Genomic DNA, 26,879 nt, shown 5'->3' on the forward strand with positions numbered 1-26,879 from the left:
GAATGTGAAACTTCATACATGTTCACTGGTGTACAGACAATTTATTACACTTCTGCATGGTGGTGGCAAACTATTCACATTTATATCAGTCCAAATACGTCGGTACACCATACATACCGCGATACATTACACACCATAGCTCATCTGTCACTCATAATAATGGGTGCTTATCTACAGAACAATACAAACATGTTCATGATCAACAGTTGGTACAGAAGTAAATTCCTCCATTCACTTCTAAACGCACTTGATGCAACCAATTTACAAAAACACACAGCAAAACTGGCTAATAGACATGTTTGTGATGCTGAATACACAGTACATACATGATGTTGTTCATGGTATGACAGACAGGTTGATTTAAAGGTACACCAAGTAACTTTTTTTGTGTTTAACATACTTTAATCACTGACTCATTCTTAGCAACACACCTACCAACAAAGCTGGCCACATGACCACTGTGGAAAAGGCATTTTGCCACGTGCCACAAACTTTCACTTAATGACAGTAGCAAACAATATTCTGCACCTATTAGTGCTGATATTATTTTTTCTTAATATTCATTTCTTCACTCAGTTTTAACTGGAACTTCTTCCTGTACCTTCAACTGTGAGGCAATGAGAAGGGGCTCTTGCTTTTTGGAGTAAAGGCTGGGAGATCAAAAATGCAAAAAGGACAATATCATCAGTTCTACAGAACCTCACACATGAACCAAGTGGATTTGCAGTTATATATAGTCAGAAATTGTGGCATCTTCCTTTTGAATCCTAAAATGTTCTCTCCGTCATTACACTCCAAGGTCAGAGTAGGCAGAAGCCCCATGGTTTGATTTGGTAAAATGTTTGCCACAAAGGCAATAAGGCATATAGCAGCAACAGCTGAAGCACACATCATAGTGTTCTTCTGCATTTTCAGTTTTTTTTTTTTGTTACAGCAGTAGAAAAAAAATATTGCACTTTTGTAGACTCATCCACATGAACCTCGCAAGTAACCACAGACACCAATGAACCACAGGGTCATGTACGGAGAGCGAAGACATCTTGGCAGGCCACACGCAGTGAGTGCATCACAAAGTTCACATCTCAGATGGCAAAAGGACCAAACAAGGGGGTAGAGCAGAAATATGAAAGGGGGAATCACGTGATCTGCGCTTTCAATTTGCTTGCTCATCCATGCTAATACATGTGGCACGTAGATCAGTCTCAGGTGTTAGCTGCCAATCATAACCACAAAAGCTTCCTCCACAGGTCTTTGACAGTTTAAATTTCCGAAAGCTGTGTTCTCATTTCTCGCGTAGCACACAAACCCCTGCATCACAGCGCTGTGTAGCCATGGAGGTCACTACCTCCCAGCTGTCCAGGACAGGGTCATAACATTCAATACTGCTGAGCAAGGAGTTGCCATCATATCTGCCAAAAAAGTAGAGAAATGATAACAGACATTTAGTTTGACAATTAAGTTGATCTTGTGCCATAAGAAAATTAAAAAGTTCTACTATAATAATACTAACATCCAGCATTCTATGTGTAGTTACTCAAGTTCAGTCCTAAGTCCATTTCTATTTTAAATCATGCACAGGTGACCTACTGAAAATTCTCAACAATATTTATCTTATCTCCTAGTTCTAATATTAAGCTCTGTTATTAGTTGTGCATTACAATGTCATGGAGATTACAATGTTGAGATCTTACCCTGCAATGGCATATAGTCGTCCCCTAAGGACAGTGGCTCCCACATAGCAGCGTGGAGTTGTCATGGGTGCCACAGTAGTCCAATAATCTGTACGGATATTGTATACCTCTACCGAGGCAAGATGGGCTGTGCCATCAAACCCTCCTACTACATAAATGTGGTCATTTAGCAGAGCCACCCCTGCACCTAAAACATGAAACAGCAAGACAAATTTGACAATGCAAGAAAAACATTTGTGCAAATTTCAAGCTATTCATTTCAAAGCTACTGGGTCTCATACAAATAGTATAAATCACAACAGATTAACCCACCTGAGCGTTTGTTGGCCATGGGAGTGACACTGGTCCAGTGACCAGTGTGAGGATCATAGCGCTCCACTGAATTCAGGATGTTCAAGCCATCATAACCACCTGTAATCATGTAACAGCAACTTAAGTTAATCAGATGTATGTTTTTCACTTTTCTGATGTTTGAGACCTAAAGATCATTATTTTTTTCAGTGTGAACACAAAGTACTATTTAAATATTTTCACATAACTAATATGCTAACTTGATGCTAGCATACAATCAACATAAAAGTGTCAAGGTTCCTCATACCTAAGCAGTAAATGAGGCCACTAGCCACTACAAGCCCTGCTCCTTCTCTGGCTGTCTGCATATCCCCCAGCATGCTCCACTGGTCAATGTTGGGGTCATATCTCTCCATGCTGGTGTGCCGCCGACTGCCGTCAAAACCACCAGCCACATAAATCATATCTGCACAAAGGTATATATATATATATATATATATATATATATATAGGCACAGTCAGTTACGAAGTCATGAAAGAGTTCAGTATTGTTGGTGTGGTTCTCTGGCATAGGCCATGTTATGTCAAGCTAATTTACCAAAATTCATCTCTATTGAAAACCTTCTAAAACAAAAGTAGCCCTCTAATCATTAAACAAACTTGATTTTGAGCAATAACAGCTATGGATTAACACATGAGGTGGTTTGCTTAATTGACACAGTACAAACAGTTTGGGCAATCCCCGGACTAAGATTCAGTGTTGAAATCAACAGCTCACAGAACTTGTTTGGTAGGCAGGTCTGGTTACTAGCTCATTTACTTCAACTTGCACTTTCAGTGTATATTGTAGTATGACAGTCACCCAGAATATTTATAAAGTCAAGGCCACCACTACAGTCATAGTGCTTTAACTAAATGTATTTTTTTGTGACTGCTAAGACAAACAGCATAGATGGTTGCACCTCCAAGCGTAGTTGCTCCTGCCAGGCCTCGTCGTACATTCATGGTGGCAACAGTGTACCAAACTCCATCTTCATCTGCTGTGTAGTCCAAACACTCGACAGAACTAAGGCGTGACCGGCCATCATAGCCTCCAATCACATATACACGGTCATTAAGGGAAACAGTGGCAACGTAGCGCCGTTTTCGTGCAATGTTCTAAAAGATAAGAAAAGTGATTAGGATCACTGATCAATATAACAATTTCTCCACTCTCAAATATGACAAGCTCCTAGTAGGATACATATTCTTATTAGCTTGTTAGACTGCCTATAGCACAGCAAAGAAATATAGCTTATCTGGGGAGTCATTTGTGAACTACTGCTAACTGATTTCTAATATATTTTATTATTAAATCAAACTGAAGGTAGAACATCCACACAAAGAACACCTTTTATTTTCTTTAGTGGAAGCCACCAGAGAGGTCTCTGATTAAGGGGTCTTTATAAGCAAAATTCCTAGTCCTTATATTTTATAAATACAACAGAATAAAGCCTTTTTTGATTTCATCAGCACCCTTGCCTCGTGAGCTTCTGATCCTCAGATAACTCGTCAGAGTGGCGCTTATAATCCCCAGAAGCATTACACCTCCAATAATGAGGACTACAAGACAGTTTTCTACCATGTTACAAACACAGCCTTGTTTTCAATAAAGAGCTCAGCAGGCCTGCTAAAACTGCTTCAAATTTTACTTCAGTCCAACACCATCTCAACATAATGGAAGGCTTCTTTCTCAGACATATTTTCTTTCATGATAACCCCCACCCCCAGACATTCAGAACCTTCAGAATCTCAGGAAACCCAATGCACAAAGCAATGAAAGATAATAGGGGATCACATGACCACTGCTCTTTCCTCTGGCATGTGCTTCCCCTGCAAGGAACAGCAAGCGTGTGACATTTTAAAGCTGTGCTCCTGTTGTTTCAGTAACACATTATATTATATTGCTGTAGATATGATGCTTTAAAGGCTTTCCTAAGATGTTTAACATACACATATGAGGAGTGGTAACATTTTACTGATGTATATAAACTCAGCGGGAAAAGCTCTAATGAAAGTGCAATGATATTTGTATTCTTTGTATTACAGTATATACAACTTTTGGGACTTTTTTTTATGTATACCAGAACCTTGTCTGCATTTGAACAGCCAAAAAATTGTTTTACTCAAAACTTCTTTGACCTTACTTGACAGGCGAGTTGAGAATAAATGGTCGTTAAAGAGTTAGGTAACATCAGGGAACTTCCAGATAAAACTGAACCTCCTTGCCTAACTTATGTAAAAAGACTGAGCAAAATCAAATCTTAAAAATGACAGGAAAAAATGCACTCACTGTAAAGTCATCTGTAGCTTACTGTGTCCAGAATATTAAAGGGACCATATCATCCTCATTTTTTATATAAAAGAGTTTGATGTAGTGTAAAACACTGTTAAACCTTCAAAACATCTTGTTCAGTCCATTCAGTTCTTGACTAGAAACTAAGCTACAAAAACAGCCCGTTTTAAATCCATTGTTTTGGTGATGTCACAAAAGCCAAAACATTTACATACATCCACCTATGTACCACCTGTACGATATGGGCTCTTAAATTCATATAGCATAGACTGCTAAACAGCTTCAGCTGTATGAAACATTTTACTTACTGGCAGAAAACTCCACTCCTGCGTTTTGGGATCGTACTTCTCCACAACATCAATAGGTGACTGCTGACTGCCAAATCCACCAATTACCAACAGCACTTCTTTGGCACCTGATATGAGGCAGCAATAAAGTGTAGTATTGGTTACTGGACAAATCTTCATCTTGGAAATGGCATGAATAAAAAGCTGGCAACAGTGCAGGCTTTGGTCTAACTGTGGATTTTAATACTATTAGTCTGAACATTGTCAGAGGTTTTGCTCCATAAAGATGCAATTTTCTATGCATGCATGCATGCATACTTTAGTTTTGCTTTTAGGACAAAATGAGTGGTAAGACAGGCAGAAACGTGTGCAGGAGCCGACCTAATCTGGCTTGGGTTCGAGGTCCCTGCATCTCACTGCGTAACTCAGGCCTCAAGTGAAACTTCTTGGCTTCATCTACAAGGTCTCGACAGGCCAGACTACAACGGATAAGAGGCTAAACACAAAACACAGACATATAGACTTGACAAAAACATCCAAAAGGAATCACACAGAATGCAGCTGGTCAAACTGTAACTGAGACAGGTCCCCCTGTCCCACCATTACCAGTTATGATTAAAACAAGGCAGTGAGTCTGACCTCGGAGTCAATGACGTCAGTGATGTAACGTGGCGTAAGCAGAGGCATGCGCACGTATTCCAGCATGTCCGCCAGGTACGGCTCTCGCTCCTTCCTGTTGTGCTTTACCCAGTTTAACACTGCCTCAAACACCGGCTCCTCAGAATCCACCTAACACACATACACATATAGACTTTACATATGCACTTCAGACAAGGATCAAAGTATTCATCTCTTTTTGATAATTTTTTGTTGAATAAAACTTTGAGTAGATAATTAATCGATTAAGCAGTGTCATAATGGATGTATGGAAATAACCGTTAATTGTTGCCCTATGAAGAAGCTGGAAAGAAAGATTAAAGGGAACTTTAGACATGTTCAGAATGATGAATGGAGCGGTGGACGACTCTGAAATGACAAAACTGTATAACATTCAGAATGAAGTTCTAATAAAGTTAATGAACAAAAGGTAATTTCAAAAGTGGTGATAAAATTTCTTGGCAGACTTGACAAAAGGTTATTGTAAATAGATAAATACAGTACATTGTTCATCATTTAACAAAATGTTGACAAAGACTTTAATACTAGTTGGTGTCTAGTTTGTACTAATTTATGATTTTTATACACACACACACACACACACACACACACACACACACATATATATATATATATATATATATATATATATATTTAAAAAACTATACACTAGTATAAACTAGACACCAACTACTATTAATGTTTGTGTTCAATACTTAAAGCATTTTGCATTTTGTGATATATTTATGTGTGTGTTTAGTCATGGAAGTTCCTAATAAAAACAATAATGAATAGTGATTCCACACTTTTGAACAGAAGAGTATCAGCCAATTTGCAAGGAAGACTTAACACATGGTCGAATACACAGCATAAATCAATCAAATAATGCAGTTAGAAAAATCAGACTTGCAGGCAGGGATGTCTGATCCTCAGTAGCATGTTTCATATACATAGCAATTTCTGTAATGACAAGGAGAGGGAAAACTTCCCTTTGACTAAAGATGATGGTCTATAAATCTAACCCCAACGGGTACAATTATACTTTCAGAGGAGGAGAACAGCAGTAAGAGAACCAAATTCTCTATCAAAAGAGGTTTTCATCAGAACGCTTTGTGAGGGGAAGTAAATCCAAGAAACAAGAAAGAGAGGAATGTGGAGAGCAAGAGAGGGATGAGAATTAACTGGAATTACAACAGGCCCCTGCTTGAATTATATGCTTGCTAATAGTTTGTGGTTTTATAAAGAATAACACATATATACAGATTCAAACTTGTGGATCTTTCTCTGCCCCCACCTCAAACTATTAAAACTGGCTACAACTGGCTACCTTTTGTGCCTATAATGGAGCAAGTCTGAGCCAGTTCAGTGTCTCAACTTTCGAGCTGTTGCAGTCCACACAGCCTCTGAATTGAACTGCCTGTTTTAAAATTTGTTGTTGGCCCAGATCAAGTATTTCAGAGAAACAGTCCTGACTAGTCCATCGTCTCCATATATTTGTATTCATCATGATGAGAAGACTCTCTAGACCAGGGGTGTCCAATCTTATCTGCAAAGGGCCGATGTGCCTGCAGGCTTTCACTCTTGTTTAATCTTCATGGTCTTAGTTTTCAAACATTTCATCAGGTGACCTCCTGCTTTGTTGGAGCGAAAACCTGCAGCCACACCGGCTCTCTGTGGATAAGACTGGACACCCCTGATAAAGACTTTCTGATCAGTTTTAAAGCATCAAGTGTGAAGGGTTCTTCTTCTAAACACAATGGTACACAGTCCCGTTCCTGGAGTACCCTGTCCGGTACAGTACAGCTTAGTATTTTTTTCTTGTTGTAACATACGAGTTGATCTGTATCCCCCAACGTCCAGACTGATTTGTCCACTTTAGGCTTGTATTTTAATTGTTGTATGAAACGGATAAGGCAATAAAACAATAAAAGACAATAAAAGACAGTAAGAGACAATAAAATCGTTATTCACAATTATTCATATGACAATTAATCATCAGCAAAAATTCCATGATCATGACAGCCATTGCTAAGACTCAGACCAAGAGAAATACATAATATAAGTCACACTATGTATGTCTGAGGGATTTGGACATGCAGAAAAACATTCTGTAATGTCCATTGTGCTTTGGCCCTTAATGCACACAAATCAATCTGATGATTACAAGTGTGTTGAAAAAGTATTCAAAGATAACTCAGTCAAAACATGGTGAAAGAAGATGTGCGTGAATATTTCTGTCATTATATCTTCAGCAGTAAAATGTTGATTTTGCATGTAAGACCTAAACATTGAGTCAGACCTTCTTTTTAAGCCTGTGCATGTGTATTAGAACACATGAGATGGCCTGAAAAACTCCTGCAAAATCTGACCCAGTGCCTTTGACTTTTTAATTATTATTTCAGCCTTTACAGGTTGACTCACAGCAGCGCATGTGCACCATATTTTAGCTTTTTTTCAAGAATGCTATTGCTTTCAATAATCATAAATATACATAATAATCATAAACATACCCAAATTTTGTGCAATCTCACGCATTGTCTCTCACATGCTTTCCCTCTCTCTCTCTCTAACACTATAGTCTATATACTCAGGAATAGCTTCAGAGTTTCAGGAGTGAGTGAATTTACCCCTGAATGAAACCAGGGATAAAGTTCAACAGTACATCAGTCACAGTCACACCATGGACAATGAGAGGGATGTGTTGCGTCACAACTGATCTTCACCTTGCTTGTTAAACTTGCCCAAAGTGTGTCAAACATTTCTGCAGGTAGCAGCAGCAGCAAAAGGAACTTTAGCACAGTGGCACTAACAGTTGATCAGATGAGGGTGGATGCTGTTCTCTGCCAGGTACAATCAGCAATTCCACAAAAAATACACTGATAATAAATACTGTTATTTTCTGTGTATTACAGATGTGTAAAATACCAGTTTATTCCAGCATGTCATCTTCTGTCATTTAACTTAAGTGCTTTGTAACAAAGTAAAGCTCTGTAAAACCATGTCTGCGATAATCCATCCGTTTAAATTTCAAATTTAGAAGCACCAGTCAGGCCTGGTCTGGCCAGGTCTAAAAGTAAGGGGTTGGGTTTATGCTTCAATTTCACACCCATGTAGCCCTCTAACCTGACAAAGTGTCTCACCTGAATCTCGTCACATTTGATGAGCTTCTCCACTTCACTCTGGCTTAGGAGCATGAACTCCTCGTGCTGCACCACCTCAGAGAAGTGCTTCTGCGAAAAAAGCTCAGCTGCCTGCATCAGGTCGACACAGTTATGTGTCTCCGCAAAGTCTCGGATGCCCAGACAGTTGGATGGGTCCAGCTGACTGTTAAGGAAATCACAGCAAGCCCTCTTCACCCCTGTTCACAATGAGAGAGAGAGATAGAGAGAGTGACAGAGAGAGAGAGAGACAGTGGAACAAAAATAAAAGGTAAAGAAAAGCCAAATACAAAAACAAAAGAGCAAGAAAAAGAAAGAAAGAAATGAAGGAAGAAGTTACAAGAACGCCAGAAATCTGAATCAGGCATGAGTATTTGAAAACAAATAAGCCTAGAAATGGTCTCATGGTAACGTCAGGTATATCAAATCCAAGGACCCAATTCATATAAATCTAGACTCTGCATAATAGAAAAGTGGGAAAAGTACATAAAAAGTAACAGCTCACAGCAATTTTTTATGGGAAAAAAAGACTCTGGCAGCATATCAACATAAGACAAATGCATCTTTCATCGAGCGCAGTACTTGCACAAGCAAACTTGTGGAATCCCTCCAAGAACGCACAAATCAACAGAGGCAAGAGCAAGTGCCAAACCTCTTAATTTAGCAAACGTCTAATTGTAATTTCTGTGTGCTTATTGTACCTGCAATATTTTATCACAAGAATCTACTTAAAACCTGGGTAGTTTTAGCCATCCTCAGTAACACGTTATATCAGGACTGTACTGGGTGCACTATTAAAGCATAGATCAGCAAGATTAGCTTTTTACTACATGACAGGCAAGATTTCTTAAAATAAATCTATTTTTGTGCAATTCAAATTACTCTCATTTCTGTGTGAAAGGCATTTTACCAATTGACTCTTACTGAGACCGTCTTACCTTGTGATTAGATTGATCTTATTTCTTTATGCTTAACAAAGTATAAGTGTTATATACTACAGATGCTTATGTTAATGATGGATAACATAAAACCGATGGCATTAAAATATTGATAATACAGATCCTAAGTGACATCACATTCTAAAGAAATGGATAAAATTGGAGATTTTCGTTTTACAAAAGGGAATTCTTTGTCTTTTTTTTTGTCGTGATGTGAGGGCGTCCCCTCACATCACCCCTTAAATCAAGCCCTGACTGCACTGAAGTAAGTAATGTATACATTGCAGACAAGCTGGTGTATATTCAGAGAGGACTGCATTGCTGTGACTGAATGCTGGCAACTCAAGCTTGTTTGACTCCATCATCGTCATGAAGTTACGATGCTTATTTTCACTGAGGGGGTTGACCCAGTTAAAGGCAGACAGTGGAAAACACACATCTCTTGCACAGGACAGAATCCCAAATCCTCAGTGAGCAAACCAGCCGCAGCTAAGTGGTAATGGCAGGCTGCGGTGGGCCATTTCCCGCCTGTTTTCTCACAAGCACAGACTTGTGGCTGTCTTCTTCTCGCAAAGAAACTCAAAACAAAGAACTCTGATCACAGAGATCGCCTTCAGCAAGAGGCTAACCACCATGTGGGCGCCATTTTCTCCTCAGCATGGCAGTGCTCGCTGGGGGAAGCACAGACAAGGAGAGACTGTGAAGTGCATTACACAATTCCACAAACTCAGTGATGCATCTTGGTGCTTGGCTTTTGTGGTGTAATTGCTTACAATGGTGATCACCTATGTCTTCTGGCACTATCCCAACAACACTAATTCAGAATTTGCAGACAGGTGTACTTTATGGAACATCATGCTAAAGCACTTAGAATCGTGGCTGCTACACAAGTACACTTCAAAAACAGAAGTACAGGATCAAGTACAACAGAACTGGAGTGGTGTACCTGCACAATTATGCACATTTCACTGGACAATCTCAGAATTCCATTATCAGAGCACTGCAGTACTGAAAATGAAGCCGCCCATGTCAGTTTACAAAGTTACAACTGCAATGGCCTATGAGATTTCTGAGTTACATAGTGGTGTTATTTTTTTTTTTTACTTGTTTTCTGTATAATATTGACAGTCATGCCACAAATGGTTTATATTTAAGTGGCATCCCTACCAAAACCTACAGTTTAATGTTATGTGTGTTGTTATGCAGGATTCTATGTTCCGCAGCCTCATCATTTTGACAAAATTCAAGATTTTATGCCATTTATGTTCTCTCACTTTAATACCAAGCATTATACAAATACATTAAACTACTGGGAACCTCTATGGTGTCAACCATTAATTGCTAGCCTAGCCACTGATCTATAAGCTAATAAATACAACAAAGCTAGCACTGGTGTAACTCTTACCTTGTTGTTGAACAACATTGTAAAGAAAACAGCAATTCTATCTTTATTCAGCATAAAATGGATGGCAGAGACAAGTTTTTACCCTTTCAGCTAGAGATATGATGCCAAACTGAGATAAGGTACCAGGTAACTATCTTATCTGATTACTCATTTTTGTTATTTGAGCAACCCGTTCTCTTCATTGCAATGATTGTTTGACAGTTACTACAGTTATATGGCTATAATAAGATATTCGTCATCCTAGCAGTAACGTTAGCTCTCTGCAGTCACCAGTTAACAAAAAGAAAGAAAAAAAAATATTCAAAACTGCCCCACAGCCCACCCCCTAAACATCCACATAAAAGCAGTTATAGTTCCTTCCTACCTTCAAGAGTACAATTTTCCTAGTATGTAACCTGGAAAATCTCACTCCAGACACTACCGCAGCACTGCTGTAGGATGTGAGTAAGTATGTCTATAACAGAAAGTCATTTTGGCCTTAGTAACTCTTTATCTATGCTACTGTATGTGTTCTACATGCAGTTAAGTGAAGGGAAAGCAATGACTGCAACAGTTTCACCTATACTGTCAGATATATACTAGACTGTGTTTGTACTTAGAATCAACCAGCCAACAAACCATCACAAAGATTTCCAAGTAGACCAATCGGAACATAACCAAAAGCATGTGTGGTGGGCAAAGTTTCTGTCACGTGACCTCAGGAGGCCATTTTGTGAATGTTTACCCTTAAGCTGGAGCAGGCAGGCGGCGGGAAGAAGCTCCTGCACGTTCTCCACAGTAACCAACACAGTCTCTGTGTAAACAAAGTCCAGCAGGATCTCCATGGTGGAGGCGGTGAGACCCTGAATGTCCACAAAGGACTTCCCTTTCTCAGCCAACTATGAAAGAGAAAGAGGAGAGGAGAAGGGTAGAGAGGAGAAGAGAAATAGCGTAAAACATAATGAAAAAGGTACTGAGATTTTCCTGATATCTACATGAATAATAACATACCATAACAAGACTACACATCATGTCATTCAAGGCACTGTAGAAGCATTGCTTCACCTCTACAGTCAGATAAACTGAACAGGCTTTTGGCAAACAAAGCTGGGCTGTGAGTGGAAAGGCTTAGCTACAGCTCAAATGTGTTCACCTTGTAGCTCTGTGAAGGGCATCAACATTACAAAAAACAAGCAGATTATGCCACCAAAGCACAACAGAAAAAACTTTGGCACATGCTTATAGGCATAACCAGCTCATTTCCCAACACCAGTGGCACCCAAACTTTTTACAGTCCCATACATCTTCAGACATTAAATCTCCTGCCTCGTAGCCTTACAGTACACTGTTAACAAGACGTATACAGGCCTAAACAATAGTTCGTAAATGATTCACACCAACAACAGTGCAGATAAATTAACAAAAGTCTGCAAAACACACAACACACAGAAGGAACTGGGGTGAAATACCTTCTTCCAATACACAAATAACAGCAAAATGCCTATTAGAGCACAGGTTTGTCATGTACTGGATGTTATAAACATCCCACATACTCATGGTGTGCAGAGCTGTTTGTGTCTGTATCATTGTGCAGCTGGCTGATGGAATGAAATGCAGATTAAATTAAGTGTAAACGCCAAACACCAGCATTGTTTTTACAAACCCCACGACATCATTTGGCGAACCCCAGGTGGTACACGTACCACAGTTTAGGAAACACCGCCCTACACTACAACTTAGAAATGAATGCCAAGCTACAATAAAGTGGGTGAAAAACCACAACTACAAACTACAACTATGATGCAAGACCTAGTTTCAACCACTCTGCCTCTACCTGAAAGTATTCAGAATACCATGAAGACTATAGAAAGACCACATCTGGACTGAGTTAATTCAAACTAAACTGACCCACAAACATTCCTCTCCTGGTGATCTGTTCCACTGCACCCACTAGTGGACAGAGATAAGAATACACACTAACTAATTTCCCCATTTTCTAAAGGAGAACGGTAAAAAAAACAACTTCTCTTGCACTCTACCCCAGTGCATTCAAAACAGAGCAGCAGTCATTTACTACATTAACATAAATGAAAACAAGTAAATACAAGCCTATGTCAAAAGGGAAAATCAGTAGGGTATGTATCATTTAAAAGACCACAAGCATTGAAAAAAAGGTTTTCCTGTAAATGACTTTGATGTCATATATAAACACTGTTAAAGTACTGTTCACTCCCGAGTCCATAAATAGAAATTAAACTGCAAAAACATTTTAAATACATTGGATTTGTGATGTCACTAAAACCAACACATTTACTGAATACACTTACTGAGCCTACAGCAGGTTAGTCCTACCCATTCACACTTAAGTTGTAAGGAGTTTTTCAGCCCACATGGCTTTTTGTATGAGGCACAATACAGGGCAGCCAGCTAATTTACAGACTTCAGTCTTAAAGGCGCAAAAACAAAAACAGCCTGTTTAATCCTAATGTATAAAAAGACATAGGATCAGGTCAGGTAAAAATGAATTATGACTTTTGTTACAGAAAACTACATGAACGTTACAAGCTGAGCTCAAGGGAAAAAATAAAATGCAAGACAAATGTAATGTGGTCTTTTAAAACCCCCATTCACACTTAAAAAGAAGGCTCTTTAAGATTTCTTTAGAAAATGGTTCTACATAAAACCATGAACACTCAAAGAAAAAAGTTTCTTTGCATTGTTTTTCAGATTGATGGAGACAACTGTTTGCATTTTATTTATTATATTATTACACGGTCTTAGAAAAACAAACAACACACCTTGTTAAGTTAAGTTCAAGGTAGGAGAGAGCAGAGTAACAGAATCCTGACAGAAACAGAGCACATGATGAGAGAGGAGAGAGAGGACAGAGCAAATTAAAGCTTTTTCTGTTTCAGTTTTGGTGTCAGTACTAACTATGTTTAAACTATGAAAGATCATAGTGCTACCACACATTTATTCCTGATTGACAGACCACCTTTAAAACCACAAACCACCAGTGCTCTATTGTGAGTCATGTGTTCAACTACAACTCTCTCTAGTGAGGCTGCGGAGGAAAATTAGAATCCTCATTAGACTTTTGGCATACTCAGTAGAATTCAAATTGAGAAATCAACAATTCATGGGAGATTTTCAGAATCCCAGAACCGACTGTTTGATGGAAAGGGGCTTTTTTATCACAGGTTTGTTATCACACATGAGAACTTCCTCTAAACCGCAGATCTATTCCTCAATTCGAAAAGTCGTCTTGTAAAACTGTAAACAACAGGTCCATTCCTCTACTGCTCTGGCAAAAAAATGGATGGCAATGGACAATAGGCTCATACTTTTATTATTATGCTCACTTTAGTAGGCTACTGACACTCAAGCAGTGATGAACAGTGTTTATTAGATGTGTAGGATGCATTTTAAACCACAGCACACACTTAAGACTTGATTAACACTGTTGGTGTCTTTGTGGTTACCTCACTGGTGAACATGGCACAGAAGTAATCACTGCAGGCAGCCAGCACGATGCGGTGGGCGGGAAAATCTGTGTTCTCCACCCTCAGCGTAATGTCACACAGCGTGTTACTCTTCCTCAAGGAGTTCATGGCGTTCAGGATGGACTTGGCATGCGAGTTGGTCATGATGTCTTTGGGCGCCATGGCGACTGGCGATGGGGGAGAGCGACACTTCCACAGGCAGTGCAGGATGATAAAGCAAGATTTGGGTCTGCGTTCATAAAACAGCAAATGAGATCAGACACTGAGCATACAGAAAACCATACAAAATTAAAGGCAAGGGCAATTCTACAATAGGATGCTCTGTGGACACAGATCTTATATGACAAAAAAAAATCAATAAGGATCCTAGCACATCTTGAATGGGTGAAACTGCTTAATTAAAAAGTGAGTTCTCCAGGTAAAACTGTCTGATTTTAAACTAATGCTTTACCTTAAATGGACCTTACACTGATGGACCTAAATATGGACATATAAAGGTGAAACAGTTTATCATAAAAAGTTGGACCAATGCCACCTTACTGTAATAGCTGCTGTCATTGGTCAGGATAAATAATTTTTAAATTTTAAATCTAAAACTTAGGATGCAAACACGTTAAAGCCACTGTGATCACCTGACAAAATGTAAGGACACAGAAAGATCCGCTGCTGTATGAACCTCTAACCTTGCTAGCCAGCCTTAAGCTAGCTGAGAGATGTCCAGAACGTCTCGAAATACCTAGGTAATTATAAAATACAGGATTCTGTTTTTAAATAGTTACCACTACTACTAAGCTTGTATGTGCCTGGCCTCAATGCAGACCACTGGACTGGACTACCAGCAAACAGTAACATCAGTTGGGGCTAGCTAGCAGAATATAGCTAGCTAACGTTGTAACAGAGGCTGTTTTGGTTGTAAACGGATTGTTCAGTCTACAACGTGTAACTACGAGGCAAGGCGTGTAGAAAACGTGCTGGAACAGAGTATCCACAAGCACAACTATCTTAACTAGATAGCTACCTCTTTAGCTAGCTAGTTAGCTAAGCTAGGTGGCTAACTTACTGGCTAAACACCGTTGGTATGGTATATGGTTCTTACCTGGATTGTGTTAGCACCGATGCTAGATGGCTAATTTACCATAATTACCATACAAACTGAGCACATATAAATCTAAAGCATGTCTATATTAATTTTACGTTAGCAGAAGAATTAATAAAACGTAAACCCTTGTTCAACGCACCAGCGGCAGCAGAGACCAAAAGGGAGGTCTGTCTGTGGGCTGTGAGCGGTTAGTCAGTCCTACACCAGCCGCCTACAGAGCTTCATCCTCCAGCGAGACTGATCCTCTACAGGACGCTCAGAAAAGAATGCCGAAAACAAGGTGGACCAAATCAACACGTAGCCCAAAATAATGCAACATATACTTGTATCTGTTCGACTCTCCAAACTCTGCTAAGTTTCGGGATTTTATTAAAGTTAAGGAGTAAAAGTTCCTCTGCTTGTTGCACTCTGATGTGGCTCTGCTCTGTCGCCTCCTCAGCAACACGGCGGCAACCAAAACACTGCTACGTCACCACGTCCGCCCCGGTGACGGCGCAGTGCCCACGTTGTAAAGCAATAAAAGCAGTAATAAATGACAGAGATAAAAACAATACATAGGTCTATCAGTAAAGCAAGCCGGGATTTCATTTGCCGCTTATTGTTAGAACTTACTAGATTTAATGTGGATTTTGCTATGAAACCAACCAGTGAGAACATGCCATACATATTTGGCGCCCTCTGGTGGATAAACTGGATAAATCTTCACGCCTTCTGTTGGGCTGTGTCCGAAATCGAGGGCAGCTGTCTCGATGTCTTGCTGCCTGTGCTGTCTTATAAGTCTGTTGTCCACTGTGTCGCGGCTAATGTTTTTTACTGTTTTCTAATCGCGTGGGCGAGGGAACAGAAGATCATGGGATAATGTAAAGGCAGCGGAGGATACACCGAACGGGGGAGGAACAGCAGGCAGCGTTTTATACAAACATTAAACTGTCTGAGCCGCGTTCATTGCGTTTCACACACAGCCTTGGAGTGACTTTAGGGGAATTCCACCAATTTTTCAAATTTTCTGAATAATTCAGTCCTTCAGATGTAAACAGAGAAATTCAGAGTGATTTGACACAAAATAGTTTATTGTAGAGAAATTTACAGACTTTTTTTTTTACAGTGGTGGTGATAGGAACCAGGGGGCGCCATGTCTACAACACAAATCTAGCCATTTTATTTACTATCCAAAACCACCAGTGAACCTACACGTGCCTTCTGAGTTTTTATATAGTCATCTAGTTTATATATAGGCAAATAGTCATAAATCTGGAAAAAAAGTTTTCTTTGGTGACTATTTTGCCTTACATCTACCCCCATCTACACTTTAAGCAAAATACTTTATTACAAAACTATCATAAAACAATGTGTCAGATATCCGGCAACACATATCTGACTTTTTCATGTAATAACTTTCTGTGCAGGAGTTGTTAGAGGCATTAAACTCTTCAGACATCTGGTTCCTATTACCATCACTGTGAAAAATTCTGACCGTGTAAGTTTCTTAAGAACTGAGCATTTCACACCAAACCACTCTGAACGACTGTGTTTACATCTGAACTATTTAATTATGTAGAATTTTTGGAAAAATCGGTGGAGTTCCCCTTTACATGAAACAGAGGCTGTCTGAAACGCAATAAATGCTGCCTTGTAAGGCACGGTCTTATGAGACAGCACATGCAACACAGCAACTTCCCTTAGTTTCGGACTCAGCCGGAGATTAAGGATGTGACCACTTCCAGCAGAAATGGGTATGTGGACTAAAGCTTCTACAGGCAACATTTTTATGTTTTATTTTATTATCATAAGGGCTACTTATGATGTTTATGAGCTTTCAAACACAGTTTGAAACAGTTTGAACAGTCACAATTAGTTTTTTCCCAATGTCATCCCTTAGAATTCTGTTCTTGTTACTGTGCTTTTAAGATTGATATATGTAAATGATCTCTTTTCTGATTGACTGTGCTCTATTGAGCCCCATTCAAAAAGGCTGAAACACTCTTTATGACTTCAGCATGAATGGGTGGAGCTCAACTGCTCTAGGCTGAATAGCTGGTTATGTAAGGCTTGTTCGACTTAATATGGTGCTGCACAGACCGACCGCTGCCTGGCTTAGTATGGTGCATACTGATAATATTTTTTGTCTGACCTGCAGTGGCACCAGCATCATATCATGATGACATATGCCTTTAAAATCTTGCGGTAGCGAGGCAGCTGCAGTTTTGAATACAGCACATAGTCCATTATAATGTGTAGTGAATGTGGTTATTGTTTTTGTATGTGAAATTCAAATTATAATCTTCAAATGTTAGATATGATAGGTAAACACCACAAGAGCTGCCAGCTCACAATGGGCGCTGCTGGTCAAAATGTCCAGTTTCCCGTCTCCTGCAACCACAACCGGCAACCACCAAGGTGAGGCACACTTTGTCTCAAACCAAGCCATAAATGCGTTGGTTTTTGTGACTTCACAACAACGAAGACTTTTAAACAGGATGCTTTTCAGTTTAGTTTCAACATATAAACTGGAGAGTTAATGTTTTTTTATTTGAACAGTTTTTGTACTACATTAAACTCTTCTTTCATAAAAAGTAAGAAAAAAATTGCATTTCCATGACATATACCCTTTAAATTATATAATGTATATTTCTGCTATTCATTTATTTATTTATTTATTTATTTAAAAAGAACATGTGAGATACATATTGACCGTGAGACCTTACAGGAAAATTCAAACATCTAAAAATGTATATAAGAAAGTTCAATTCACAAACTCTATAGGTCACATGAAATCATTTACAGCAGATAAATGACATTCACATTTCATTTCGGTTCTCATAAAATTCTGTAAAATTAGAAACTTTTGTGGAGTCCATAACCTGTAGCTACTACTCCCAGATTTGGAGCATGTTGACCCAGCAGTGTGCAGAGACCAGAAAGGAAAAAAAGAGGTAGTGCTGTTTAGACAGCTCCCAGTGCTCGATGTCTGAACGTCTCTTACAGTGTACTTGTTGACATTGTGTTGAAAACTGAACCGAGAACAAACACTTGACTGAGCTCTGAGATTTTCCCTCATCAAGGTTTTCAAGTATTTCAATATTAAATCATCTGTGATAACATAAACATTTTAAAATAAATGTAGTAATCCTTTAAAATCACTAATCTTGGACTCAGTACAACTTTTGATCAGCGTTCACTGGGTAGTAGGTGGATGGGTGCACCTGCTCTTTTCCAGCTGTTGTTGATTCAGGAGTGTTCAAAGTAGTCAGCACACTAGTACTGAGGAGAAAGGAAGAAACATTGAAGTACAGCAAATAAGGGGAGGGAAGGATGATGTTTAGAGGAGGGAGTCGTCTGTGCAGCCTCCTCCCAGGCCATAGCGGAACTCCTGCAGGTTGGAAATACCATAGAAGTGAATAAATGCTGCAGCCACCACTAGCACATGGAATATCTGATGGGACTGGAACTGTGGAAAGGAGAGTTGGAGAAAGAGAGAGAATCGTTGGCACATAGAGATGACAGAAAAAAGCAACAGACTTCTGTTTGCAGCTAGACTTTTGACTTTCTGCTTAACTTGTTAATATCAATATCTAAACTTTCCTTTTGTCTATATATTTCTGAACTTGTTGGAACACAAGAAAGAGAAATTGTGATCAAATGGAATGGCTGTACATTTAGTCTACTGGTCACATGCGACTGTTGTTTTTAAGCCACACTATGTAAGTTTTGGGAATTTGGAGACCTCTATGGTGAAAATGTGTAACTGCATGCAACATGCAGAACAACATTTTGTAACACTGGTTGTGCTTTGGACCCCTTCCCTGACTGGATGAACCTGATGATTGCAAGCACGTTGAAAGAGTATTCAGAGAACTCAGTCAAAACTCAGTGAAGGACGTGCCTTCTGAGGATGTTAGTGAATTATCTACTATTGTTATCATATCTATTAGTATAATGTTATTTTTTGGGACCTAAATATCGAGCTGAACCTTTTTTTTGACCCTATGCACGTAACGTTACTACATAGAGAAATGGTCTTAAAAATTCCCTTGAAATCAGACCTAACGGTTTGATTTTTAAATTACTTTTTCTGGCTTTACAGGATGAGGGGAGTAATGCTACTTATTTCATACATCCATCCATCATCTAAACAGCTTATCCTTCTGGGTCGCTACTTATTTCAATTTTAACAAAAATCTTACATGGTGCAGCTTTAACAAATAATAACCAATACAAAATAAACAAACAATCTTATTTGATTGTGAAAAAAAGTGTGAAAACAACATAGATTTCATCACTCCATACCTATGGTATTTTTCCATTTCACACTGAAATTAGTTAACAATATATAACATGGGCTACAATGATAAATGTCCATCAGTTAGTCTGACAGCTTGCTTCATGCCAATTTCACTCTTCAATTTATTTAAACCCCTCATTTAAGTGCTCTGCTTTTACATCTTACCCAAATATCACATTTTCCAGGAAAGAAGCGTTCAGGAATTCGTGCAGCATAGAGTCCAGCTCCAGTTATGTACATTGCACCCATTAGGATGAACCAGCCCATCTGACCTACTGTTGTGGCTTTCACAAAGCCCTCAGCGATGGTGAAGTGCATGGTGGGAATGATTCCACTTAGCCCCAGACCAAGAAACACACCTGAAGATATACATAAATATGAAAAAGTTAACTCTTTAGTATTCAACATTCCCCATTCCTCACACATATAATAACTCTTTGAAAAACAAAGCTTGTTTCTTGGAAAGGTGCATCTGCATGAGTAAACGTAACGTGTGGGTCTGTGCTATCTGTATGATAGTGGTGGACAAAGTACACAAATCCACTGCTCGAGTGAAAGTACAGATAAAATATTACTTAAATAAAAGTGAGATACTCTGACAATCTGTCTCAAGTCTGAAATACCCTACACAACATTACAGCATTGCTTCTGAAAGCTTGTCAGAGTTGCCCGGGCATAGTTACAGTTGCCAAGCTATGGTTGGAAACTGTTATATTTAAGGGAAGGATTCATTTGGATATTATAGAAAATTTAGTTATTACCACATAATATCGTTCAGAAAGGAGTGAAGAAAAAAGTGGGATAATTTACTGTGAAATGGAGCAAACTGAAGGTAAAAGTTTCAAAAATGGAAATATTTTAACAAAAGTGTAGATACTTAAAAAAGTACTTAAGCTCATGTACTTAGTTACTGTCAATCACTGTCTGTATGTGCACATTGCTGGGGCGTATATTACCTACACAAGTGTGTGTGTTACCTGCACGTGTAGGTCTGTGACGTGGCGTGGCAAAGCGGTCCCACTGCGCCACAATGATGGCGGCGATGCCCAGCACACACACCACGGAGAGGTAGATGAGCCGCGGTTGTGGGGAACAGTAAAAGGAGTAGTATAGCCATGGGACAAATGAGCCCATTATCAGCAGTGCTATGCCAGAGTAGTCCAATCTGAAGAGACACGCACATGGGCAAAGCATCAGGAAGCACAAATATGCAGACCAAAAGCCACACTTACCTCAGTACCACTACTCCTGCTTGAACTGACTTCATGGTAATGTAATAATAACGTGCTAAAGGATGACATCACTTAAGTCTTGCAGGGCCAGAAATGTTCTCATAATGAGAATATCTGCGGACAACCATCAGAATGTTTGGGCTAAATGTCTCAGTGGAAACGTTTTCCTATGCAGGTGGGAACAAACTGAGTGTGACGTTTCTAAACCAGTCCAATATCTCGAGAAAGCGGAACTCAAAGGAGGGGCAATGATGCACCTGTCAATACTTTCTGACAGACAACAAGCCTGTCATTAGCCCAACAATAAAATGTAAGTTAGCATGGCTCAAAAAAAGTCCCCCAAAAAAACTCAGATCAAGCATGCTGGTGTGTCTCGCGTGTGCCAAGAACACATTACGTGGTAAAAATAAACATTACCTCTTACAAGGATAAACAGTTCTGTTGGCCAATATTTCACTAGCTAGCCTATTTTTCTTTGGATATTCAAAATTGTAATTGTAATCTGGATGTTTAAAGAGCACAGACTAGAGGAAGTTGGTGAGTTCTAGAGGGAGCGTACTAATCCAGCACTAATCCATGTTCCCAGATGTGTATTCTCATTACGAGATCATTTCTAGCGAGACTAGACTTCACTCTGTTCCTCAGTACAGCCTAGGGTAAAATGAGGTGTCTCCTCCCTCCTCATATGTCATGTTCTTCTCACTGCCATGCTTGCTGTGTTCTGTGTTGTTATTAAATGCAGTGTGTAGCGCTAATATGTACTTCTGGACTATCTTTGGTAATTTGGGAAAATTAGCCAACCGAATCTGTTACAAATTATATTACCGAACTTTGTCTGGTAAAACTAATCCAGCTCCAATAGTCAGACATAAAAACTCATGAGCAGTGAAAAAGGTGACAAGTTCAGAAACCAATCCTCTGTAGTGAGGTTCAGCAGCATTGTTTGTAGGAGAGGTTTTTAGGGATTTTAACATGAAAATGTTGGTGCATTCTGGTGAACTCTAGACTAAAACACAGGGGTAACTGTTGTAGAATTATTACTTGCTGAGTTCAACATCTATGTAAATGCAAGTCACATTCAAAAATTGTATTAGTCTTTAGGTATCTACTATTATCTTTGACAAATCATCATTTGTATTCTACTGGCTCCGAAATGGTGTATCATGCTTGGCCCCCTTGATGATCGCTATTCGTGATTTAAGTTGTAGATGGCCATTTAGCTCTCATAGCGGTTACAACAGTCTACAGGAATCAACAAACGCAATTTCAAACAAAAAAAGTGAAGCTGATTGTCTTGGTTTACCACTGTTAGAAAACTACCAAAAACAGAACATGAATATGTTAAAATGAGACCAACTTTACTGCTCCCAAAACATGGCTTTCTTGTGATGTTTCAGTAACAATATATTACCTCTGGTTGGCCTGCAAAAAAAAATAAATACTATAACTGTGAGTTAACCAAATAATGGCCATGAGCTGCTGCTGAGCTGTGTTTGGGGAAGAGGGCTGGCAGCAGACTCACCCACCCCCACTTTCTAAAATTAAAAGCTAAATCTATGCGATTAGTGTGAATGACATTCAGCATTCAAAATGGAAATTTTCATGTTTGCATGTTTGAATACTGCTATAGCCCTATAAATAGTTCATGTACTCACTTAGAGAATGTCCTGGAGACTTTTTCTGAGTGGCAGTAGACTGTGTGGAAGAGCCAAGAGAAGCAAAGACAGAGCACAGCACCCAGGAAGAACATCCCAATCACCACCTTCTCCTGCAGAGGAGCCATGAATGACACATTTGGCCGCAGCATGGTCAGAGTGCCCAGAAACAGGAACAAAATGAGACCTGAGAGGATAATAACAGGATAATAAACATGTGGTAAACACCGTGGAGACTTAATCGTCATCACACACCTATGGTTATATAAGGGTTTCTTCAGTCATTCAAAATTCAAGTGCCTTTAGACTACTGCAAGTGGAGGCCATCATTTGAAAAGCAAACATCAAGCTATAATAAAGTCAGCGTAAGGTCAGTGGCTTAAACATAATTACCATTGACAGCCTCAAACAGATAAGAAGCAGATTAAAAACGCTGGTTACTTGGCAAACACAGATAAGACTAAAACTCTTTCAAACATACAACAGTACATGAACACATGAAGTTTTAGCTACAGACCCAATAAATGTGACCAGATGTTCCCTGTTTCTGTGTGAATCCTGAAGATGCTACCGAAGCAGGCCCGGAATGACGGCATGGGCGGCCGATGACCGTGAAGTAGGTAGTCGTTATCCTTCAGCCAATCAGGAAGCAGCTGGTAGGGGATCACTCGCCAGCGCCCATCCCAAACCTGCAAATAACATCGCCCATAGGTAAAATAACAACAAGTGCCTCTCAGATGCACCTGAAATACAAAGCTGACAAATTAGACTACTGCTCACTAATTGCTGCCATTTAAGGCCAATAAATCTCAGGATTGCTTGTAAGAGTGCTAAAATGGGATAGGAGGTTTGTATATCCTAATGCAACATTACATGCCAGAAATTGACTAGGGAGACATTTTACGAAGTAGGGTTTCTCAGTAAGTTGTATAACAGCCCAAAACGAGGATTGCTAAGCAGGAATGTCCCTTATCTCTTCTCTTACTCAAAACACTTGATTATCTGACTAATTGATAATTTTTGCTTTGTGAAATATCATGCACTGCTGCCCTGATATATGTCACTGTATCTGTCTACCTTGTGCACAAACTCCTCCATCTTCTCCATGGCATGGTGAGCCTGCAAGGGCAGCGTGACCATCCGCAAGCCCTGACCTTCCTCTTCCTCATCATCATCATCGTCATCATCTGGGAATGCTCCTGCAGCCTGTGGATACAAATTAAGTTCAGAATTAAAAAGGACATGCAGGGACAGCAACTGAAAAACACAAAATACAGTCAATAGGGTGAAATTAAAGCAGTGCTCTTGACAGAACTGATAAGAATTGAGAATGACATCAATGCACAGCAATATATATGCTTCAGCTTTTAATGCCTTTGATTGTTCAAATGTATTTTTCTACTTATACACTGCCCAACCAAAGTTTGAGGGCACCTAGCTTTTCAAAACTAACAATTCTATATGTATGTTCTAAAAAAAATAAATAACTGAAAAACAAAGCTAATATTAAAATCTGATATTTGTATTATTTTGTAGATGATACATGCAGGTCTAGCATAAATCATAATAGTGATTAAATCATTATGTCATAGTCAAAATGTAATTAGAAACACAAAAAACACTTTAATGTTTTACTTTAAGTATACATAAAAACACTTTTATATCCACAGAGAACTCTAATGACTATTATAGGCTTTACAGGGCGACTCGCAGCCGCACGCACACACCATGTTTTAATTTAGTAATGCTGCTTCTTTCAATTTTACCAAAACAAACAATCTTACATATTGCAGTTTTGGGTCAAACCCGCTCTTCATACCAAGAAAGTCCTTTTATTGAATGTGAAGGTAGTTGACGGTAAAACATACCCAAACTTTGTAAATTAGTATATATTTTATGTTAACAAAACCAAATAAGGCTTACTATTCAGTAACTACATGGACTACAATGCAAACTTGCTGAGTAATTCTTAGGTTACAGAAGTTTGTAGTAAAACTGGTCCCACCAGTACGTTCTGGCTGTTTAAGTGGTCAATTGAAAAGTAAAAGCACTAAACTTTAAATTTCAAATGAAAGCATGGCACCCCTAAGCTTTTGATGGGCCGTGTACTAACAGTGTTCCTTTCTTTTATTTCTCTCTCTCTGCTCTTAATTCAGACATCACTCACTCTGGGTTTGGGCTCTGAACCGGTCAGCAGCGGTCCAAGTTCAGCGAGTTCCACGTCCTCCATGTTCTCCTCGTCCTCTGAGACCCGCCACTCGGCATCACTACTGGAGCCGTTGTTGCCATGGTGTCGCGTTGTCATGGGGAGAAGAACTTAAAGCTCCCCACGGGCCCCACCTTGCCCCACAGCTGACTGTCAAAGTCCTGAAATCCTAGCATGACATTAAGAAGGCAATAGGACAATAATGAAGCAAAGCAGACACAAAACAACATACTGCATTTAAGCTCATGGTGTGAGGTGAATAGATTTTAAACAAAAAATAAAAAGCTAAAAATGGGCCAGATAAAAATGATGACCTACTTTTATTGTGAAGCTAAAAATGAAATGATGAAAGGGAAGTAAGCACTGCCTAAAACTTGGAAGACAGTCAATGTGTGATATAGACAGTAGCACAGACAATGTGTGCAAATGCATACAAACCATCATGTTCAACTGGATTTAATTAAAATTGTACTACTAATAGGTAAACGCACTGAGCAATGGTGTATTAACTTTGTGTCTTAGTTATAATTCTGAAAGTGAATTTCCTTCTCATTCCACCAAAGCAGATGTTCACAACATGAGTAAGAACTAAAAGTTTACAGCTCATCATTGTTCTAGGACATTTTTAAACACTGTTTTAACATTTTCAACCTATTTAATATCATCGATGTTATTACATGACGTGGCACAACTCGTTCCGCAAGTAATGTCAGTCTGAGTTGGTGGTAAAGGTAAAATTAACGTTAGCTGGCTAGCTTGATCTACAGTTTTAAAAAACGTGGATATGAGACGTTTTCAAGAATTTGAACAATCGTATGTCGATATAACGTTACATGCTCTCCACCTGCCAGAGAAGTCCACTATGCACCTCATAACAAAGCATGGCATCAACAACCAAAGGTATAAGGGCAGCCGTGACTGCTAGCGCCGCTAGCGCTCTTCATTTCATTTATACAGACAAATAAAATGCTTCCATTAGCCATGTCAGTGTTGTTACAGACCCACCATACCTGCTCAAGATAGCTGTTGACCACGGCAGCGCTGTTCAACCACACTCAGTAAGCTAACTTCAGCATCAGGAGGAAATTCTCGGAAAGGAAAAGTCGCTGGATACACATTCAGTTTAGACTGCCTGCCAGACTAGCCGGTCTGGTTCTAGCTAACCTAGCTAGCTAGCTGTCTTTAGCTTGTTTGGGTTAAAAACGACCAGGAAGTGGAGTCGCCTGATGTCAGGTCGAGGTGGCTGAAATAGACGTTGTTGAAAAATGTTTTCTGTTTGAGTCTGAGGATTGAAAACAACTACTGTGAGCTGTTATCTCGCCCTCACTCCGCGCAGTTAATGGTTAAGTAGCTACAGCTAACGAGAGGCTCCTTCCTGGAAGCAGGTCGTCTGTCAGCAGCATAACGAGCTGTGAAACTCAGCACAGTAAGTGCTGCGATAAAAAGGGGGAAGAGACTTAAGACACCAGCAAGACGCGGGCAGGGCAAATATCCCGATACAGTGCTCTGTACTGCATATTTAAATACGATAGACTACTTATGGTAATTCTTATGCATTACTTAAGTGTCTCAAGTTTATACTTTTCACAAGGCCACCTTTCAATAAGACCCCATTTCTCGTAGCCAAGATGACAATCCACCATTCCCTTTTAGGGACTGATAAAGTATAACATAAACAGCATTAACGTCCATATTGTATACCCATATGTTGAATAGGAATTATCCCTTTTTTTCAAAAGTCCTGCGGAATTAAATGGTTAGAATATAAATAACATCATTCAGATTGATTTGATGTGAAATGCTGTTTTAGAAAAATGTACTGATTCAGAGTAGTTTACAGTGGTGGTGACACCAGACAGGTGTAACTGAAAGCTAGCACACAAAAGCATACATTATGTTATATAGATTATGTATATGTTGCCTGATGCCTGAGACATTGTTTATGATAGTTTTGTGTTAAAGTATGGGACCTAAACATACAAATCCACTGGCTGTTTTGGATGGTAAACAAAACAGCTATAATTGTGTTGTAGATATCTCATTCCCTAGTTTCTGTCACCATCACTGTAAAGAAGTCTGAGTCTGTAAGTTTTGTTAAAATATGTGGAATTTCCCTTTAACAAAGCATAACTACAAACAGGAATGATGCTCATGATATGCA

At 39.3% G+C, this 26,879-nt stretch overlaps 2 protein-coding genes across 2 annotated transcripts; both read right to left on the reverse strand.

Annotated features, from left to right (window-relative positions):
* Positions 1-18: 18 nt before the first annotated feature.
* LOC118813415 (kelch-like protein 12) lies at positions 19-15,787 on the reverse strand. The gene is made up of 12 exons (XM_036578742.1): positions 15,483-15,787; positions 14,224-14,473; positions 11,487-11,640; positions 8,402-8,619; positions 5,244-5,393; positions 4,986-5,100; positions 4,626-4,732; positions 2,945-3,140; positions 2,290-2,448; positions 2,004-2,102; positions 1,692-1,878; positions 19-1,409 (listed from the first exon to the last, which is right to left on the reverse strand). Exons 2-12 carry the CDS (start codon positions 14,404-14,406, stop codon positions 1,283-1,285), a joined length of 1,695 nt encoding a protein of 564 aa, XP_036434635.1. The 5' UTR covers positions 14,407-14,473; positions 15,483-15,787; the 3' UTR covers positions 19-1,282.
* A 2,193-nt stretch (positions 15,788-17,980) lies between these two features.
* Positions 17,981-26,159, reverse strand: adipor1b (adiponectin receptor 1b). The gene is made up of 8 exons (XM_036578743.1): positions 25,729-26,159; positions 24,680-24,887; positions 23,590-23,718; positions 23,030-23,201; positions 22,513-22,699; positions 20,603-20,790; positions 19,791-19,984; positions 17,981-18,791 (listed from the first exon to the last, which is right to left on the reverse strand). Exons 2-8 carry the CDS (start codon positions 24,815-24,817, stop codon positions 18,663-18,665), a joined length of 1,137 nt encoding a protein of 378 aa, XP_036434636.1. The 5' UTR covers positions 24,818-24,887; positions 25,729-26,159; the 3' UTR covers positions 17,981-18,662.
* Between the last annotated feature and the right edge of the window lie 720 nt (positions 26,160-26,879).

The sequence above is a fragment of the Colossoma macropomum genome, unplaced genomic scaffold, assembly GCF_904425465.1.
Source record: "Colossoma macropomum unplaced genomic scaffold, Colossoma_macropomum, whole genome shotgun sequence".
In the NCBI taxonomy this organism is placed as follows: Eukaryota; Metazoa; Chordata; class Actinopteri; order Characiformes; family Serrasalmidae; genus Colossoma; species Colossoma macropomum.

What these genes read in the sequence shown, in the direction of transcription:
- LOC118813415 (XM_036578742.1), bottom strand. Translation starts at nt 14,406, where the DNA reads ATGGCGCCCAAAGACATCATGACCAACTCGCATGCCAAGTCCATCCTG. An exon ending in TCGAACCCAAGCCAGATTAG is followed by an intron (nt 4,733 to 4,985) that starts GTCGGCTCCTGC and finishes GCCTCATATCAG; the next exon opens with GTGCCAAAGAAGTGCTGTTG. An exon ending in TGGCCTCATTTACTGCTTAG is followed by an intron (nt 2,103 to 2,289) that starts GTATGAGGAACC and finishes ACATGATTACAG; the next exon opens with GTGGTTATGATGGCTTGAAC.
- adipor1b (XM_036578743.1), bottom strand. Translation starts at nt 24,817, where the DNA reads ATGACAACGCGACACCATGGCAACAACGGCTCCAGTAGTGATGCCGAG. An exon ending in TGGAGGAGTTTGTGCACAAG is followed by an intron (nt 23,202 to 23,589) that starts GTAGACAGATAC and finishes TGTTATTTGCAG; the next exon opens with GTTTGGGATGGGCGCTGGCG. An exon ending in TCACAGACCTACACGTGCAG is followed by an intron (nt 19,985 to 20,602) that starts GTAACACACACA and finishes GTATATCTTCAG; the next exon opens with GTGTGTTTCTTGGTCTGGGG.